This window comes from Sorghum bicolor, chromosome 10 (assembly GCF_000003195.3).
Source record: "Sorghum bicolor cultivar BTx623 chromosome 10, Sorghum_bicolor_NCBIv3, whole genome shotgun sequence".
Lineage (NCBI taxonomy): Eukaryota > Viridiplantae > Streptophyta > Magnoliopsida > Poales > Poaceae > Sorghum > Sorghum bicolor.
The window spans coordinates 58518098-58534194 of NC_012879.2; the positions used below are offsets into that span (position 1 = coordinate 58518098).

Sequence of the window (16097 nt, forward strand, 5' to 3'; positions counted from 1 at the left end):
CGACATACAGACGAGCTACGCATCGGCTAGCTAGCCAATCCAAATTGGACTATTTAGGTCTTGTTTAGTTCACCTCAAAACCAAAAAGTTTTCAAGATTCTCCGTCACATCAAATCTTACGACACATATATAAAGCATTAAATATAAACGAAAATAAAAATAATTATATAGTTTGTCTGTAAATTGTGAGACAAATCTTTTGACTCTAGTTAGTTTATAATTAGAAAATATTTGTTATAAACAAACGAAAATGCTACGGTAGCGAAATTTAAAAAAATTTGACATCTAAACAAGGAAACCGATAGGGTTAATTTAGGACAAGTCTCGGTGTAAACTCTAAAGGCCATCGATGAAATAGTATCCTCCAATTGGCCATACCAGTTTCAGTCACTAAATTAGGCGAACTTGCTATAGGCAACATCCTAGAACTTTACAGGTCAGGCATTCAGTGTCCAGGATCAACCCTGTTCCATACGCAATTTACATATTTCTCTTCTCACAGTATCATACACCGAAAAACTCCTTATTTCGTCGCACTCCTCGTGTTGGAACTTGGAAGTGACAAAAGGCCATGGGTGCTGCTCTTGTCCGACGAGCCTAACGAGTGTTCCGCCGTCCGGTCACTAGTCGACGAGTGGCCTCCGGTGTTGGCACTTGCGGACGACGACGTGGTGCTTGACCAATTGTGACCCCTGGCAACAGGCGGCCCATACGTCGCCACCGGCATCTCCAGCGGGAGCTCCGGCAATGGCGCCTCGAACTGGAGCACGCTCATGGCCTGCCGGATCGATGCCCGGGACGCGTAGTCCGGATGCACGCACCACAGCCCCACGCATAGCACCCGCTCCATCTCCAGCGGCTGGAACCCACCGCCGCCGCCGCCGTCGTTCAGCCGGGGGTCCGCCGCGTCGAGGAGCTCGCCCCTCCCGTACAGATCCCAGACCCACTGCACGAGCAGCACTCTGCTCTCGTCTTCCTCCTCCAGTACGACGGGCTTCCTGCCGCAGGCGACCTCGAGGAGGACGACGCCGAAGCTGTAGACGTCGGACTGGACGCTGGCGCGGCTGGTGACCACGCACTCTGGGTCCATGTAGCCCATGGTGCCGGCGAGCCAGGTGGTGTGCGCGGCGCGGCTGTGGTTGACGAGGCGCGCCAGGCCGAAGTCCCCTAGCTTGGCGTTGAACGACGAGTCCAGCATCACGTTGCTCGGCTTCATGTCCCTGTGCACCACGCACTGCTCCCATTCCTGGTGAAGGTACAGGAGCGCAGACCCCATGCCAAGGATAATGTCGTACCCGATCGATCCGATCATCCACGCCCAAAAATGAAAACTGAACTTGTAATATCTGACAAGCATGCATAAACTGTTAGTTAAACACAAGCTGACTGATCAAGTTCTTACCTGACTTGCCATGTAAGAATGTTGTCTGTGCTATAGAGATGCTTGTCAAGGCTGCCATTGCTCATGAGCTCGTAGACGAGCAGGAGCTCGTCGGCGTCATGGCACCACCCGACGAGCTGCACGAGGTTACGGTGCCTGAGGCGGCTTATGATGGTGACCTCGGAGACGTACTCTCGCCTCCCCTGCTTCGACGTCTTGGAGACCTTCTTGATGGCCACATGGAGACCTTGATCCTGCAGGTACCCACGGTAGACTGATCCGAAGCCACCCTCGCCGAGCTTCTCCTCGTCGGAGAAACCTCGCGTCGCCTGTGACAGCTGGTTGTAGGTGAATCTCCGAGGCCCGGCCCCCATCTCGAACTCGTCGTCCATTTCTCCATCGAGGTGGAGGGGAGTCTCTGTGTTTTGAGGTGGTTCTTGTGTTTGTTTGGCGCCCCTTTGTTTCAGGTATTTGTTGTAGCTGAGCCACGCTGCTACAATGAGTAGTATGAAGATCCCAGTACATGCCAGTCCGGCTATTAGGCCTATGTTTGATGTTTTGGTTCCTGTCATTTAAAGATGCATACATAAATACAACAGCCAATGCAGAAGCTTATAAAACACACGTCATTGGCATATGAGCGTACATATTTCCCCAGTGGTTTTTCAACAACACTATGCATATACAGTGAGAGTGCACAAATCATCGATCCAAGATAAACATCTCGTTCACAGATTTATTTAATTTTTTATGCATTTGATTTCGGCGAAGCAGCAGTACACACTTATGTTCACAGATCACATAAGAGGAGAAATATAATAACAAAGCTAAAAACAGGGAGAGGCACTTGCCGGTCGTGTTGTCACCGGCGGCGACGCTGACGAGAGCGGACTCGAACGACCACGAAAGGATCTGATGCCGCTCGACGAAATCTCCGGTGGCTCCGGAGAACCCGACCGCCGCTTGCTGCGGCAGCCCGGCTTCCTTGAAGTCGACGGTGGCGCTGACGTTGTAGAGGCCGAGCTCCGGCAGGTGGTCGAACCGCAGCGTCGCCGAGAGCGTGCTCGCGCTGGCGTCGTACCTGACCCACGCCGACATGGTCCCGTTGAAGCTCGCGTCCGGCAGCGCCGCGTACGCGGCGGAGACGATGCTGTTGACGTCGACGCCGACGTGGTTCACGGTGCTCTCCGGGTCCCAGGTGTTCCTGAACGCGTCGAACTCCACGGCGACGGTCGGCGGGAAGTAGGCGTTGGCCGTGTTGTTGGGGTTGTTGAAGAGCCCCAGGAAGCCGCCGTTGGAGTCCTGCGGCAGAGACGGCGGGTACGGCGCCACGAAGAACGCCATGCCGTCGCCCTGGCCGAAAGTGCTGTTGTGTGGCGTGATGGCGAAGGTGAAGTTGGAGGTGAAGCTGGCGACCATGGAATTGCCGGTGCTGCTGTTGTCCCACAGCGGCACGGGCTGCCCGTACGCCACCCGGCCGGTGCTCCAGGTCGTGTCCTTGGTCAGGTCGATCCGATCGCTGGCGGCAGTGGCGTTGGACATGTACGTGAGGTCGGCGCCGGTTAGGACGCCGGCGTCGGAGAAGTTGTAGCTGAAGCTAAGCGAGGTGGCGGCATGGGCAACACAGAGGAGGTAGGAGGAGAGGCTGAGTAGGAGAAGGCTGCTTGCTCCCTTTTTAGCCATAGCCATGGCCAAGCTTTTAGTTTCTGGAAGGATAAGATCGAAGTGTATATTTATCTTCTTGCGCTACCTGCTGGGTGCTGGCTGCTCTGCTGAACGCACAGGGGTCGTCGTTTCGTCGCCTTTGTCGCCTGTGCGTGGGTCTTTTCCACGGTTTTTTTTTTTGAGAGAACAACCACGATTTTTGTTTACGTGCTAAAAATGTGCATGTTCACGTCAGAGCTGAACTAACGTGTACACAAAGTACTTGATTATGTAGTTCTTAATTATTGTTCGTGTGTACTCTTCTTAATTTTTTTGGTGGTCTGTTTCTTTGTCCACCGTGTGGACATTAGTGGGACATTGGTAGTTGGTATAGATGAAACCATTCGCCAATTGAAACTTCCCAGCAATGCCATTTTGAGTAAGAAAGTCATGTGTGTTCAAAGATTGTTTTTTCAAATGTTCTCTCGTTTCAAATAAATCAACTTTTCAAATCATTTTAAGTCAAATTTTCATATTTGACCAAATTAAATTACGGAACAAGGCACCAATATTTATGACACGGGATTAGTAACACTAAATACATCATGGCATATATTTTCATCATATGTTTATTTGGTGTCAATGACGACGTTGCTAGGGGGAGGATCCGATCATGTACAACTTATTGACCCTCTAGGCGCAGCCGTGTTGTATGAAATTTTCTCAACCTTAGTACAAAGACGTGCAAGCCTTTTGCGTGTTTAAGAAAATGACGTTGTTAGGGCATGTTTGGATTCATTAGCATTAAAAATAAGCTCCTATCTTTTAATAGGAGTTGTTTGGATCCTCATGCTAATAGGTTGTCGTATAGTGAGTCAAAGGTGTATGTTAGCACCTATTATTATCAGCTCCAAAGCAGCTAACGACACTAATAGTTAGTAGCTCCAACTAGTAATTAGCATGTTTATTAGCAGGTCTGTTTAGATCCACTAGTAATAATTTTAGATGCTGACTTTAGTGCTAATATGGATCCGAATTAAACATGCCCTCATTCTTTTCATACAAAATTGGTTCAACTTAAACTAAAAATAGTTTGACTTCATATGATTTTAGGAATGGATTTATATTAGGATAGAGTGAGTAGCACATTAGATTAGGAGATGGCAACCACCGATTCTAGGTTCCAAGCCACTGCCAAGCACCTCACCACCACCGCCTCAAGGCCTCCTTCCTCCACGACATCGCCGCCGGTAGCAAGGAGCTGAGATGGCCTCATCCATCATTTATAGTTAAGCATTTTTTCAGGTTTAGTTTGTTTATATTTATTTCAAACAAATCTATTCACAAAATCATCACTAATGTTTGCATGAGAGTTTGTTACCTAATATGACTTCGACGACAACAACGATGGGACCACTGATGACACGAGAATTGGTTTCATTGTTAGGAGGTCAATTTGTTATCAATATTTGCAAGGCCAGGGGTGCTCATGGGCATTCCTCCTGAGGATATCAATTCTAGGTCACTCAACTCATTATCGATAGCTATGGAGAGAAAATCAGACATCCAACTTTATAAAGTATAGCTCCACGTTCCTGTTTCCATCTAGAAAATGGCTTCTAAGGCTTGACCTCTTGAGCCCTCTACCCCTGACTTCTCGATTCGGTAAATTCAAACTTTCAGTTTCACCCCCACGAGCCATGGCCCTACGCTGCCCTTTCCACAATGGACATTGCCACTGGTTTTCCTAGAGTCCACCCACACGGCCATGCCACCGATTCCACCCCCACAAGTCACGACCCCACGCCACACTCCTCACGAAGGCCACTGCCACTAGCTTTCCCGAGTGCATCTCCACACCCACGCGGCCACGATACTTCTACTGTGCCACACAAATGCCCTCACCAAGATAGTATGAAGAGGTCGTGGTGCTACTCCGATTTATGACAAATGGCTGATGTGGTCAACCACCCAAAGCTACTCTGGTTTATGACAGATCGCTGATGTGGTCAACCACCCAAACCTTGTATATCAGTTCTTTGTGAGGAGTGAAATTTTCTATTCCTATTTTAAACATCAAATAATCCATAAAATTTGTGGATAATCCATATTCATCGGGTTTTGCTGATTCCGTATCTTGTCTTGTATCATAATATGATGGGATTAAATTATCTGTATCTATATGGATATTAAATTTTTTCTCTATTTCCTCGAAATTTGAATTTGGTTCGGATCTGAAATTACCAGTGCTACTTTCACCCTAAGCATTAGAGGGTGTTTGGTTAGGGTATTAAAGTTTAACAGGTACTGTAATATTTTCGTCTTATTTGACAGTTAGTGTCCAATCATGGATTAATTAGGCTTAAAAGATTTGTCTCGCAAATTACTCTCTAGCTGTGTTATTTATAAATAATCTATATTTAGTACTCCATATATGTGTCCAAATATTCGATGTGACGGAAGTTAAACTTTGTCGACGCCAACTTTAACTCCATGTTCCTGTTACACACACAGTGTAGTCGATGGCTCGATCGATGCTTAGAGTATTTGGCTGTTTGCAACTGTCCCTAACTATAGATGTTATTCTCATTACATTTCACTGAACAAAATTATTACATACACTTCCTGATGCATCAGTACACTCTGTTCCTAGGATTCCACACGAAAAAAAAAATCTCGCCATATATTACACATGAAGGTGAAGGATGACATTCGCTACATCATCTAGCTTTGATAATCAGTAGTCGTCGTAATCATCGTTGTTCCTGTTGAGAAACCGCCTGACAGCTCCGACGACGGCGCCCAGCACCAAGAAGAGGACGAGCGTGTCGAAGCCGCCGCCGACCCCGACGGCGACGCTCGGCCCGGGCGCGAAGAAGCTGAACGGCGACCACCCGTAGCCGTAGCCGCCGAAGAACGGGCTCCCGTAGCCGTATCCGCCCAGAGGCGGCGCCACCGGCGGGTTGATGTAGATGTTCGTCCTGCGCATGCCACACATGCATGATAACATTTTTGCATCAGCAGACGCAGCACGCATGGATTCATGTCACAACTGATTTCAGTCGCCTGTGTCGTGCTACTCTAGATTCTTGCAAATGATTGAAAACAAACTGAAACCATCAAGAAGGACGATCAAAAGCTATATATCCATCTTCACAATAATTCAGAGTTTCAGACATTCAGAGCTCGTAGTCGGTGGGAGGAAGACGTCATCTAATCTGAGCTCTGAACTGAACACAAGTAGAACTGAACTTTGGCGAAAGATCCATGAGCTCCGACAGATAACATACAATTCAGATCACTCTAGAAGGCGCTAAAGATTACCTGGAGTTGTTTATCCGAGGGCCGGACGATCGTGGCGCGGACCGGAAGGCCTGCCCGCCGACCCTGCCGCCGGACTTGGCCGCCAAGGCGCCGTCGACGGGGCCGAGCGCCAGCACGCCGGCGGCCAGCGCGACCATGGCCAGCTTCCCGAGCTTGACCCCAAGATCATTCCCTCCCGACGGGACCTTGTCCTTGTCGTCGCCGGACGCCTTGCACGAGATCCTCGACGGCCTCCTCGCGTGCTTGGGCGGCGTCGCCGTGCACACCGGTCTGCTGCTGCCCGTGAGGAAGCACTGGAGAGGCGCCGGCGCCAGAGCCATGGATGGATGGTCAGTCGATTTTGTCAGCTCGCTCGCTTCTTCCTTTGTTGAATGCTAGCTTCACTTCTCTCCTGATTGGTGATTGCGGAGTAGGAAGAGGAAGAGAAGAAGAGGCGCCGGTGGTAGGAGAGGAGGGCTTATCTTGAGATGGCCAAGACGCCACTTGGCCGAATTGGAGTGGATGGTGAAATTCGAGCTTCTGGAGGGGGAGAGATCTTTTGAGCGCTCCTTCGTTCTCTAGCTCAAGTTGCTCTGATGTCTGAACAAGGCTGCATGGCACGGCGCCGTCCGGTACTTTTTCTTGCGTTTTCGGATTTCCTTCGGGCTTGGGGCATGAAAACATAAATTGGGAGTGGTACTCAAATTGATGTTGCCATGTGTTTTTTTTGCCTGGTCAGTGATTTTTCACACGCGTGAAGCATTATTACTTGTAGTAAAATTTATGACAGATTCTTAATTTGGCATGTTATATATTTTTGTGCTCTAACTCATAAATTATTATTTTGAAGTCTTTAGACTTTGGCGTCGGGTGTCATCTAAGTTCCCAACGTCGGATGTCATCTAAGTTGCCAACTAAGAGCATTTTCAACCGTTTGGCAAAATTTGTTTCCTTGTCAACTCCCAAAATAATATAGGAAGAAAAAAGATCACAACTGCAACAGCTTGACAAATTTTGTTTCTAAAAACCCCAAAACCCGCTAACGTAAACAAAGAGCCCCGCTAAGCGAAGGAAGAGCTCTGTTAAGTATGAGAAGAAAGACCGATGCTAAGTACGGAGTCCATGCGCATATTTGCGCGCTAGACAGAGAGATATGCCAAGTTAAAAAAGATGAGGAATTGAGATGTCAAACTGTTAGAGAAGGGTTTTTTTTTCTTATTTTGCTAAAAAAAATATGGATAGAATGTTATTTGCCAAATCCTTGAAGATGCTCTAATAAATTACCATTTTCATATCCTTAAACTTAACTTGTGTTTAGGTGGCATTCGAGCCCAAACAGGTATTGTGCTATTCTCTGCTAACGTGACAATGTGACTTGCTAACTTTGTATTCACATGGACCGACATGTGGGGCTTGTATGTAAGGTCCACATCTCCTCTTTCTCTCCCACTCCCTGCAGATGAGGGTCGGCTCTAACTAGCTGGTGCTACTATTACAAGATGAAATAAGAGAGAGGAGGATAGGAGAACACGTGACATTAAAAGAAGAACACGTTGCTCTCATCATCATCACTCCTCAATCTTCTTCTTGATCTTGATGATTTTGTCTTGAATGCTATGCTCTTCTTCTTTTACTTCTCCTCTTGCTGATCACTCTCCTCTTGGTCAAAAGGTGTCATGAGTCATGATCTCTCCCAACGCTTGCGTGGGAGTGAAGTCCTTTAGCCCCTCTCTCGATATCACGGTGACAATGGTTCTCCCAAGGCTTATGTGGGAATGAAGTCCTTTACTCCATTTCTCAATACCATGGTGACGATGGTTCTTGAACTTGGAAGGGAGGCACCGCAAGAACTTATGTGAGAAATCCTCATCATCCATACCTTGTGCCAAGTGCCCTTAACTCATTGACTATGACATTAAGGCGGTGGAACACATCTCTAGCTGGCTCGTTTCCACCTTCAAACATCTTGAACTTAGCATGTTTGTCCTTAAAGAGGTACAACCTAGCATCCTTTATGGTGGAGGTACCGTCATATGCTTCCTCTAACATCTTCCAAACCTTGGGATCAAGTGTCTCATATATGCAATTGAGTGCTTGATCATTCAGTTGGAACTTTTGTTCCTCACTTGGGATTGGAGCTTTCAAGTCAAGCAATACAAAGTATCCCTTAGTAATCCCCCTCCCAAATCTTCCTCCCCATAGCCTTTAGATTAGATGTGCACACATCCTTCTATTGCCATCAAAGTGTGGGGGCTTGCTGACATTGTTGCTAGCCATAGTTTACTGTAAGGATTTAGTTGGAGGCTTGGCTCTGATATCACCTATAAGGATTTATTGTCGCTAGATGGCCGGAGGTAATTGGCCTAATTAAAATTTCACGCAAAGGCACAACACTAGGCAAAATGGTAAGCAACAAGATAGCACTGATTAGCACTACATCCAACTTAAGATTTTGCAAGCCTAGGGTGAACAAGAGCTACTCAGCACAAGATTCAGCTTCTTTTGAGCACCCGAGTCGGTTTCAGCTGGATCATACAATACAACACAAGAAGGATGATTCAGCTGGATCATACGTAGAAGTAGAACACAAGACGATATACACACAAAGTATTCCTATTCCTAGTAAATTTAGATGGGCTGGTATGGGCCAACCGCCAGCCTTCCTTACATTTTCTGTCAACGGACACCTGGACCTTCACACCCAACTTGCAGCCCACCGGGCCCAGAAGATCTATCCTGGGTCCAAAAGACACGCGGCCTTCTGATTTCTGAACCTCCAGTCAATCCAGTCAACAACAATGCAACAAGTACAGACACGTCACACCTAGTCGCGCCACGTCCACGAGTGACGTCACAGAAGCAACACAAGATCCAATGCATGCCATCAGTTGGGGAACCTGCAGTCGCAGCGTATCTCGCCGTCGGCCGCCGTGCGGACCCCGACCCTGCCGAGCCTTGTCATGGCGGCGGCGAAGTCGCCGAAGAAGGCGTCCTGGTCCGCCGCGTAGCGCTCGACGTCGCCGCGGGACCTCGGGTCGGCGTACAGCACCTGGTCGGAGGCCAGGACCCCCATCCCGCCGCGCAGGTTCCGGTAGTACTCGTTGTCGAACCGCAGCGGCGTCGTGCTGTCCAGGAACGCGAACCCTGCCGCCGGCCCGTCCCCGGGGCAGCGGCCGAGGAGCTCCTGCGCGAGCCCCGGGTCCATGGCCGGATCCTCGCCCACCCGGTACGCGAAGAAGCCGCACGACGCCGCGCCGATCGTGTGACCCCCTGCTTGCATTATTGCAAGAACGGCCGTTAGCGACGAGCATGCATTACTGCAATGGTGCAGGATGCTCCTAGTAGTAGTAGTAGTAGTAGTAAACTAAACACGGCAGCATGCATGCATGCATGCTCTTGGCGTGTTCCACTAGCTAGCAGCTGACACATTTGTATATATATGCATGCACACGTGCGCGTGGATATTTGTACCTGAGAGCGCGATCATGTCGGTCTGGTTGAGGCCGAGGCCGGAGAAGAAGGCGTTGAGCTGGTCGAGGTCGAACGAGCCATGGGGAACCACGACGCTGCCGCAAGTCGACACCCTGCCGTCGAACCTGCCCAGCTCCACCGTGTAGTCTGGCCCTCCGCTCTGCGGCGGCCGTACGTACGTGTGTTCACGCGAGAGAGACGACAGTCACGATCAGCTCGATCGAGAACGAAAGCAATCGAGGAGCAGAGCAGCATGCGTGGTGCATGACTTGGTGTTCGCCGTTCGCGCACTTACCAGGAACACGGAATCCCTGGCGGCGAGGGCGAGGATGTCGGCGCAGGACACCCTGTTCCGGCACTGCGGGTCGCTGTCCACCGCCGCCTTGGCGTTCATCACCGTGCTGAAGCCCTCCAGCTTCAGCGTCATGCCGTCGAGGCTCCGCCACTCGTCGTCGCCGGCAGGGTTGATCAGCATCACCGACGCGTCGCAGCCCTTAATTCACAGATCACAAGAGTGGCGAATCAACGATCCCAAGCTCTGACGATCGGCAGCATCAGTAATGCTCCTATAATGATTAATGGCACGTACCCGGACGGCGCAGTCGTGGAAGAAGAGGCGGAGCGTGGCCGGGGCGGAGAGCGGCGAGAGCGCCACGGACTGCTGCACGGCGCCGCGGACAATGCTCTCGAGGTTCGGGCAGACGCCGGCGTAGTAGTCCGGCCTCAGCTGCGGCTTGGCCGCCGCCATCGGCGTGAACGCGAGCAGGAAGACGGCGGCCAGGAGCTGGAGGCGCCTCATGGTACTGCCACTAGGCTCGCTCTTAAGGCTGCTGTTTGTTTACTAATCTCTCTTAAATTAGCTAAAGCCGTTAAGCTGCATGAGCTCGAGGTGGTTTGAAAGCGATGACAGCGTGGGTTTATATAGAAGACAAGAGGGGGCGTGTGGCATCCCCGCGCTATCACCCATTAATTAACCTCTTGTTTACACAATTGGTCAATGTGAGAGTGAGACTGATGTTGGTATCCATGGTTTGATCACAGCTCATGACCTCGGTGTGAGACGATAAAACTGTGGGTTCTTGATTCTCTCCTCTATTATACTTGCGCATATCTGCTTAGTTTATTAGTACATTTAGAAAGAGAAATCGAGGTCTAACGACTCTCAAAGTCTGAAGAACCCTTTCAGAGCAAAATATTTTCTGATGATATTCAGCGTGTGACCTTCCGAGTTTTGCAGTATGCACGCAGCTCGAGGCAAGGACTATCAAGGAGATTCAACTATATATGTTGCCAGGTTTGTAAATCAGAAGATAAATCGGTTAGTTTGCACTGATGGATTTCTCTGATCCATTTAAATTCTGCTATAATTTTCTGAAAAAACTTGAGAAGTTAGCACTTTTTTTTGACAAAAGAGAAGTTAGCACTTAGCAGCATGATACTACTAGTATTGAAGAGAACCGCAGGACCTCATCATAAATCAGCTCTTCAAGTAGCCTCCATGAGTTGTTTAACATCACTAACACATTTCATCATCACCATGCATGTGCCAACGTGATGCCCAACAGGACATCAGACATGGTCAGCAACCATTCACCACCCAACACGTATAAGTTTTGCTGGTGTCAACCCTGTCTAAAGAACAATTCTAGTACGATTCATATATAACCCTAAAACCCTCGTTGGTTTCAATTTCTTCCCCTGCTCTTTCTCCTCCGCCTATCCAGCCAAGAATGTCTGCATAATCCTCATCTTCTACATAGTTCGGGTTCGTGTCTAAAATAGATAGTTCAGTTTGTGTCTCAAACCGAGACTAAAGCTTCCCACGCTGACACGCATTGGTTTCCGTTACAACCGTGGCTAAAGGGAGATTGAGTCCTCCATTTGGTCACGGTTGCAATTTTATACCAGGACTAAAAACTTTTGGCCATGGATGAAAGGTTATTTCTCTACTAGTGAATGCTCCAAGAAAAAAAGTTGAGATGAAGAGGGTAATTTTAAGAGATGAATGTGCAATTTGGATGTAGATTTAGTTGTTACTTGTAGCTATCCATAAAAATTCTTGCAGCATTCATGATAAGGTTTCAAAAAATAAAAATTCTTAAAACCACATTAGTAACCACAACATATAATTTATATAGATTGTTACTTTAGATGTATTTATGTATTCTAACTAAAATGTGTGACATGTCTGTATTGATAGTATAACCATAACAGGAAATTTAATCTTGATAGGAAAATTCAATCATCTTGAGAAGTGTGGGAGACCACTGGTGGCTATATTTTTCTGGCCCTTTAAGAATAATTTAGAGCAAAAAGTTAATCGTGGTAAGATTTAAATATTAAATTTCTCTTGAGATTAGCTCTGTTACCTGGTCCAAGATCTCACTTCAAGCTCTATAACTCATTTAAAGTGATACGATGCATGTTTCAAATAATGACTTATGCTATTGTAGTACTTAAGAACATAACAATAGTACTTAAGAACATACTCTATGACCTAAAATACTTATTTTAAAAAGTATAGAATGGAGAGTTAATGAAAGATACAATAAACACAAGAGTTTTAACTTTACTTGAGGAGAGAAAAATGCAAAGCAACAGATAACAATAAAATTTGAAAAATCAAAATTTAAATTCATGACTTCATAAGATGCAACAAGAGTCACCATGAATCCATGATTAATGGTAAGTTTCAAAGTAATTATATACATTATGCAACAAGAGCAAGGTAAAGATTCAAAGTAATTTATATTTAAAATATATAGAGGTGTCATGAAAAGGAAAAATATGAATATATATTATGTCTCTTATGTTAGAAAATAAACAATAGAAAACATATAATTTAATATAAGTAATTTTTTATTAGCCAGATATACTCTCTCTATTTCAAACTATAAGACGTTTTGAGTTTTCTAAATAGATAGCTTTTGCTATACACTAAGATGATACATAGTAAAAATAATATATCTAGAAAACGACAAAATGTCATCTTATCAACTGAAGCAAAAGGATTATTAAACATTACTTAATACTTATATCTTCTAAAGTTCTAATCCGTGCGGGAGCGTGGGTTGATGGACTAGTGTTAGTAATTTATATATAAAATTAAAGTGTTTTATGCAAATTTAGGGTGATACTTAAATTATTTATCATAATGGCATGGTTAGAAAATGGAATGAATCCAATGACCGTTTATTGTCACTGATTATTAAAGTATAACAAATTGGGATCAAGATCTTTCTGATTTTTTGATAATTTGTGGTATTTTTTTTCTTTTTGCTTCCAGCGTGCTGCCTTGCAACAAATTTTGTGGAAATTCTGTCGGTGCCCTCTAGTTGTAATATAGCAATGGGATGTTTGAGACTGCTCTGCTCCATGTTTTTCAGCTCTGCTTCATGTTTTTTAGTCAAACGGTTTCAGCTCTACGCACTCGGTTCAAGGAAAAATGGAGTTGTGAGAGCACCTAAAGAGGTACTCCACAAACTCTAGTTTTTTTAGAGCTGCTCCATGATGGAGTTTGTGGAGCAGTCCCAAACACCCTCTAAGATACTGGTTTCTGAATTATATTATTTTCATGGACACAGCTTGTGACAGATTGACATACTGATAGAAAATTTTTGTACACATCTCAATGTCTGAATCAGCACGAATTTACTTATATAATAAGCTACATATTTTCTGGTCTGGGGTCTGAGAAAGAGTGACGCGATTATTAGTACGCAATAATCCTGCCTGGTTCCTGAACCTGAAGTTCGAAGGAATTAAACAGCTATTTAGCGTGTGACTGTAGCTGAAGAATGGATGCCTTCAGAATTATTCTTGACGGCTAATCCGGAGCGGATCCAGGAATAGAGTTGGACCGGAGCTAGAGCTATAGCCTATAGGCCAATGTACTCTACACTCTCTGGTGTAGAGTATTGTCTGAGCTAATTTGGAACTACATGGGCTGACTTTGTAATATACACACCACTTGAGACATGAAGATACATGGATGTTTCCTGCAGGCTGGATTAGGGCTGCAGCATCCTAACACCGACCCTACTACATGCACCCCTGTAAATAAATTGAGGTGTCATTTCATCACGCGGGTATCATCTGCTAAACTATACGAACATGCATATCACTTGGATCAAACTCCAACCATCGTATCTACCTCAAGTTGGTCCAATTGCCAGTTAAAAAGGTCAAGGAAAGCCACGCGGTAGTACGCCCCCGTGCTATATAAACCCCATGCAGATGGAGAGCCTCCATTCCAGATGCACCATCGCTTTCAGACTGACCTCGATTTGAACGAAACTACCAGCTGCAGCTAGCCACAGCCTGAAAACCCCACACTTTTGGAGCACTCACGCAACATCCTTCGGTAAGCAACCCTTGGTCGATCGATGGCGAGTGGTCGGTTGAGCTTCGTCGTCGTCGTGGCCGCCCTCGTCGCGTCCGCGGGTCTCATGCCGCCGTCTGCCGTCGCCGAGCTGAAGACAGACTACTATGCCAGCACCTGCCCTAACCTGGAGGTCATCGTCCGGAGCTCCGTGAAGCAGTCCATGGCGCAGTCACCCATCTCCGCGCCCGCCGCGCTCAGGCTCTTCTTCCACGATTGCGCCGTCAGGGTACGTCGTAATATACGTTATACTACTCGCCGGACACGGCCAGGATCTGATCCAGCCGGCCGGCCGGGGTATGTTTTGTACGACAGGGCTGCGACGCGTCGATCATGATCGTGAACTCCAACGGCGACGACGAGTGGCGGAACAGCGACAACCAGTCGCTCAAGCCGGAGGGGTTTCAGACCATCCTGAACGCCAAGGCCGCCGTGGACAGCGACCCGCAATGCCAGTACAAGGTTTCCTGCGCCGACATCATGGCCATCGCAGCCAGAGAATCCGTCTACCAGGTATTGCGTGCTACCGATCGACAGAGAAATCACCCATATACTATATGCAAAAATGCACTGCCGCCAGAGACAATACCATTTTCAGTTACACGCATGCATTGGTTTCTCATCAGAGCGGCGGGCCGTACTACGAGGTGGAGTTGGGACGGTACGACGGCCGGGTGTCCACCAGGGACGGCGTCGTGCTGCCGCATGCCAACTTCAACCTCGACCAGCTCAACGCCTTCTTCTCCGGCCTCGGCTTCTCCCAGGCTGAAATGGTCGCGCTGTCAGGTAAACGACGACGACTACTGCTCACGTACACGTCACAATCCACCTCACTCTCGCTTGAATAATTGTCCTGCACTCTGTGTGCCATGCACGTCGTCGTCGACATGAGATGCCAGCCTGACCACGTACGCCATACTTGCCTTGTGCGTGAATTATTCAGGCGCCCACACCCTCGGCGCCGCGGACTGCCCCTTCTTCCAGTACAGGATCGGCAGCGACGCGACCATGGACCCCGGCTTCGCGTCGCAGCTGAAAGACACCTGCAGCTCCGACCCCAACGCCTTCGCCTTCCTCGACCCGTCGCCGGTGGGCTTCGACAACGCCTTCTACCGGAACCTGCAGGGCGGCAAGGGGCTCCTGGGCTCCGATCAGGTGCTCTACTCCGACACGAGGTCCCGCGGCACGGTCAACTACTACGCGTCCAACCAGGGCGCCTTCTTCGCCGACTTCGTGGCGGCGATGACAAAGCTCGGGAGGATAGGGGTCAAGACGCCCGCCACCGGCGGCGAGATACGCCGGGACTGCCGGTTCCCGAACTAGTTACTACTAGCTAGTTAACCTCGCCGGCAGGTTGGCACTTGACACCATCGTACATTACTACATTAATTGACCTCAGTACAGTGCTACTAGTAGTCTACAATGACTGTACAATTACAAATTTACAATAAGCTCATCATGGCTTTGATTAAGGGAGCTGATGTGTGTATAATACGAGCTCCTCATGTGGGCCATGTGGCCTTGTGTGTTCTTTTCAATGTTGCCATCTCAAGCAACCATTCTTTATGCATGGCCTTCGTCTTCTAGCTCATTTACATTTTGTCTAAAGCACAACCGTGGTCTTCATTGCAAGGTTTAAAATTACGGGCTATAATAAATGACGGCATCTTCTTCTCAGAAGCTATAAAGCTATAGCACAGCTATATCAAAACTATATGACATATAGCGGGTTTCAAAGAAGCCATGAAAAAATAAGAGTAATCGGTTCATAAAAAACATAAGAATCATAAAAATTTATAAACACAAATATGTTTCCAAGGATCTAAGAGTCTAGAGAACATTACTTTTAATATGGCATTATTGATTCATGAACTCAAGTGCTCAATTTTTTTTTTCAAAATAACAACTTGGCAACAA

The 16097-nt window shown here is 47.4% G+C and overlaps 4 protein-coding genes across 4 annotated transcripts; 1 reads left to right on the forward strand and 3 right to left on the reverse strand.

Moving 5' to 3' along the window:
* LOC8065125 (L-type lectin-domain containing receptor kinase IX.1) lies at positions 287-3144 on the reverse strand. Its single transcript, XM_002438883.2, has 3 exons — positions 2233-3144; positions 1403-1946; positions 287-1295 (listed from the first exon to the last, which is right to left on the reverse strand). Exons 1-3 carry the CDS (start codon positions 3068-3070, stop codon positions 524-526), a joined length of 2154 nt encoding a protein of 717 aa, XP_002438928.2. The 5' UTR covers positions 3071-3144; the 3' UTR covers positions 287-523.
* On the reverse strand, positions 5564-6885 carry LOC8065126. Its single transcript, XM_002438884.2, has 2 exons — positions 6350-6885; positions 5564-6006 (listed from the first exon to the last, which is right to left on the reverse strand). Exons 1-2 carry the CDS (start codon positions 6667-6669, stop codon positions 5763-5765), a joined length of 564 nt encoding a protein of 187 aa, XP_002438929.1. The 5' UTR covers positions 6670-6885; the 3' UTR covers positions 5564-5762.
* On the reverse strand, positions 9213-10598 carry LOC8065127 (peroxidase 16). The gene is made up of 4 exons (XM_002438885.1): positions 10389-10598; positions 10095-10292; positions 9800-9959; positions 9213-9598 (listed from the first exon to the last, which is right to left on the reverse strand). The coding sequence occupies exons 1-4, from the start codon at positions 10596-10598 to the stop codon at positions 9213-9215; spliced, it is 954 nt and encodes a 317-aa protein (XP_002438930.1).
* Positions 14054-15748, forward strand: LOC8065128 (peroxidase 45). Its single transcript, XM_002437468.2, has 4 exons — positions 14054-14409; positions 14496-14693; positions 14807-14966; positions 15124-15748. Exons 1-4 carry the CDS (start codon positions 14185-14187, stop codon positions 15501-15503), a joined length of 963 nt encoding a protein of 320 aa, XP_002437513.1. The 5' UTR covers positions 14054-14184; the 3' UTR covers positions 15504-15748.

Bases quoted from the DNA above. Each gene is read 5' to 3' on its own strand.
- LOC8065127 (XM_002438885.1), bottom strand. From the start codon at position 10,598: ATGAGGCGCCTCCAGCTCCTGGCCGCCGTCTTCCTGCTCGCGTTCACG. The intron at 10,293-10,388 runs GTACGTGCCATT...CTGTGAATTAAG, and splicing joins TCCACGACTGCGCCGTCCGG to GGCTGCGACGCGTCGGTGAT. The intron at 9,599-9,799 runs GTACAAATATCC...TAATGCAAGCAG, and splicing joins CGACATGATCGCGCTCTCAG to GGGGTCACACGATCGGCGCG.
- LOC8065126 (XM_002438884.2), bottom strand. From the start codon at position 6,669: ATGGCTCTGGCGCCGGCGCCTCTCCAGTGCTTCCTCACGGGCAGCAGC. The intron at 6,007-6,349 runs GTAATCTTTAGC...TGGCATGCGCAG, and splicing joins CCTCGGATAAACAACTCCAG to GACGAACATCTACATCAACC.
- LOC8065125 (XM_002438883.2), bottom strand. From the start codon at position 3,070: ATGGCTATGGCTAAAAAGGGAGCAAGCAGCCTTCTCCTACTCAGCCTC. The intron at 1,947-2,232 runs GCAAGTGCCTCT...TTTAAATGACAG, and splicing joins CGCCGGTGACAACACGACCG to GAACCAAAACATCAAACATA. The intron at 1,296-1,402 runs GTAAGAACTTGA...CGGATCGATCGG, and splicing joins ATTCTTACATGGCAAGTCAG to GTACGACATTATCCTTGGCA.
- LOC8065128 (XM_002437468.2), top strand. From the start codon at position 14,185: ATGGCGAGTGGTCGGTTGAGCTTCGTCGTCGTCGTGGCCGCCCTCGTC. The intron at 14,410-14,495 runs GTACGTCGTAAT...TTTGTACGACAG, and splicing joins TCCACGATTGCGCCGTCAGG to GGCTGCGACGCGTCGATCAT. The intron at 14,967-15,123 runs GTAAACGACGAC...TGAATTATTCAG, and splicing joins TGAAATGGTCGCGCTGTCAG to GCGCCCACACCCTCGGCGCC.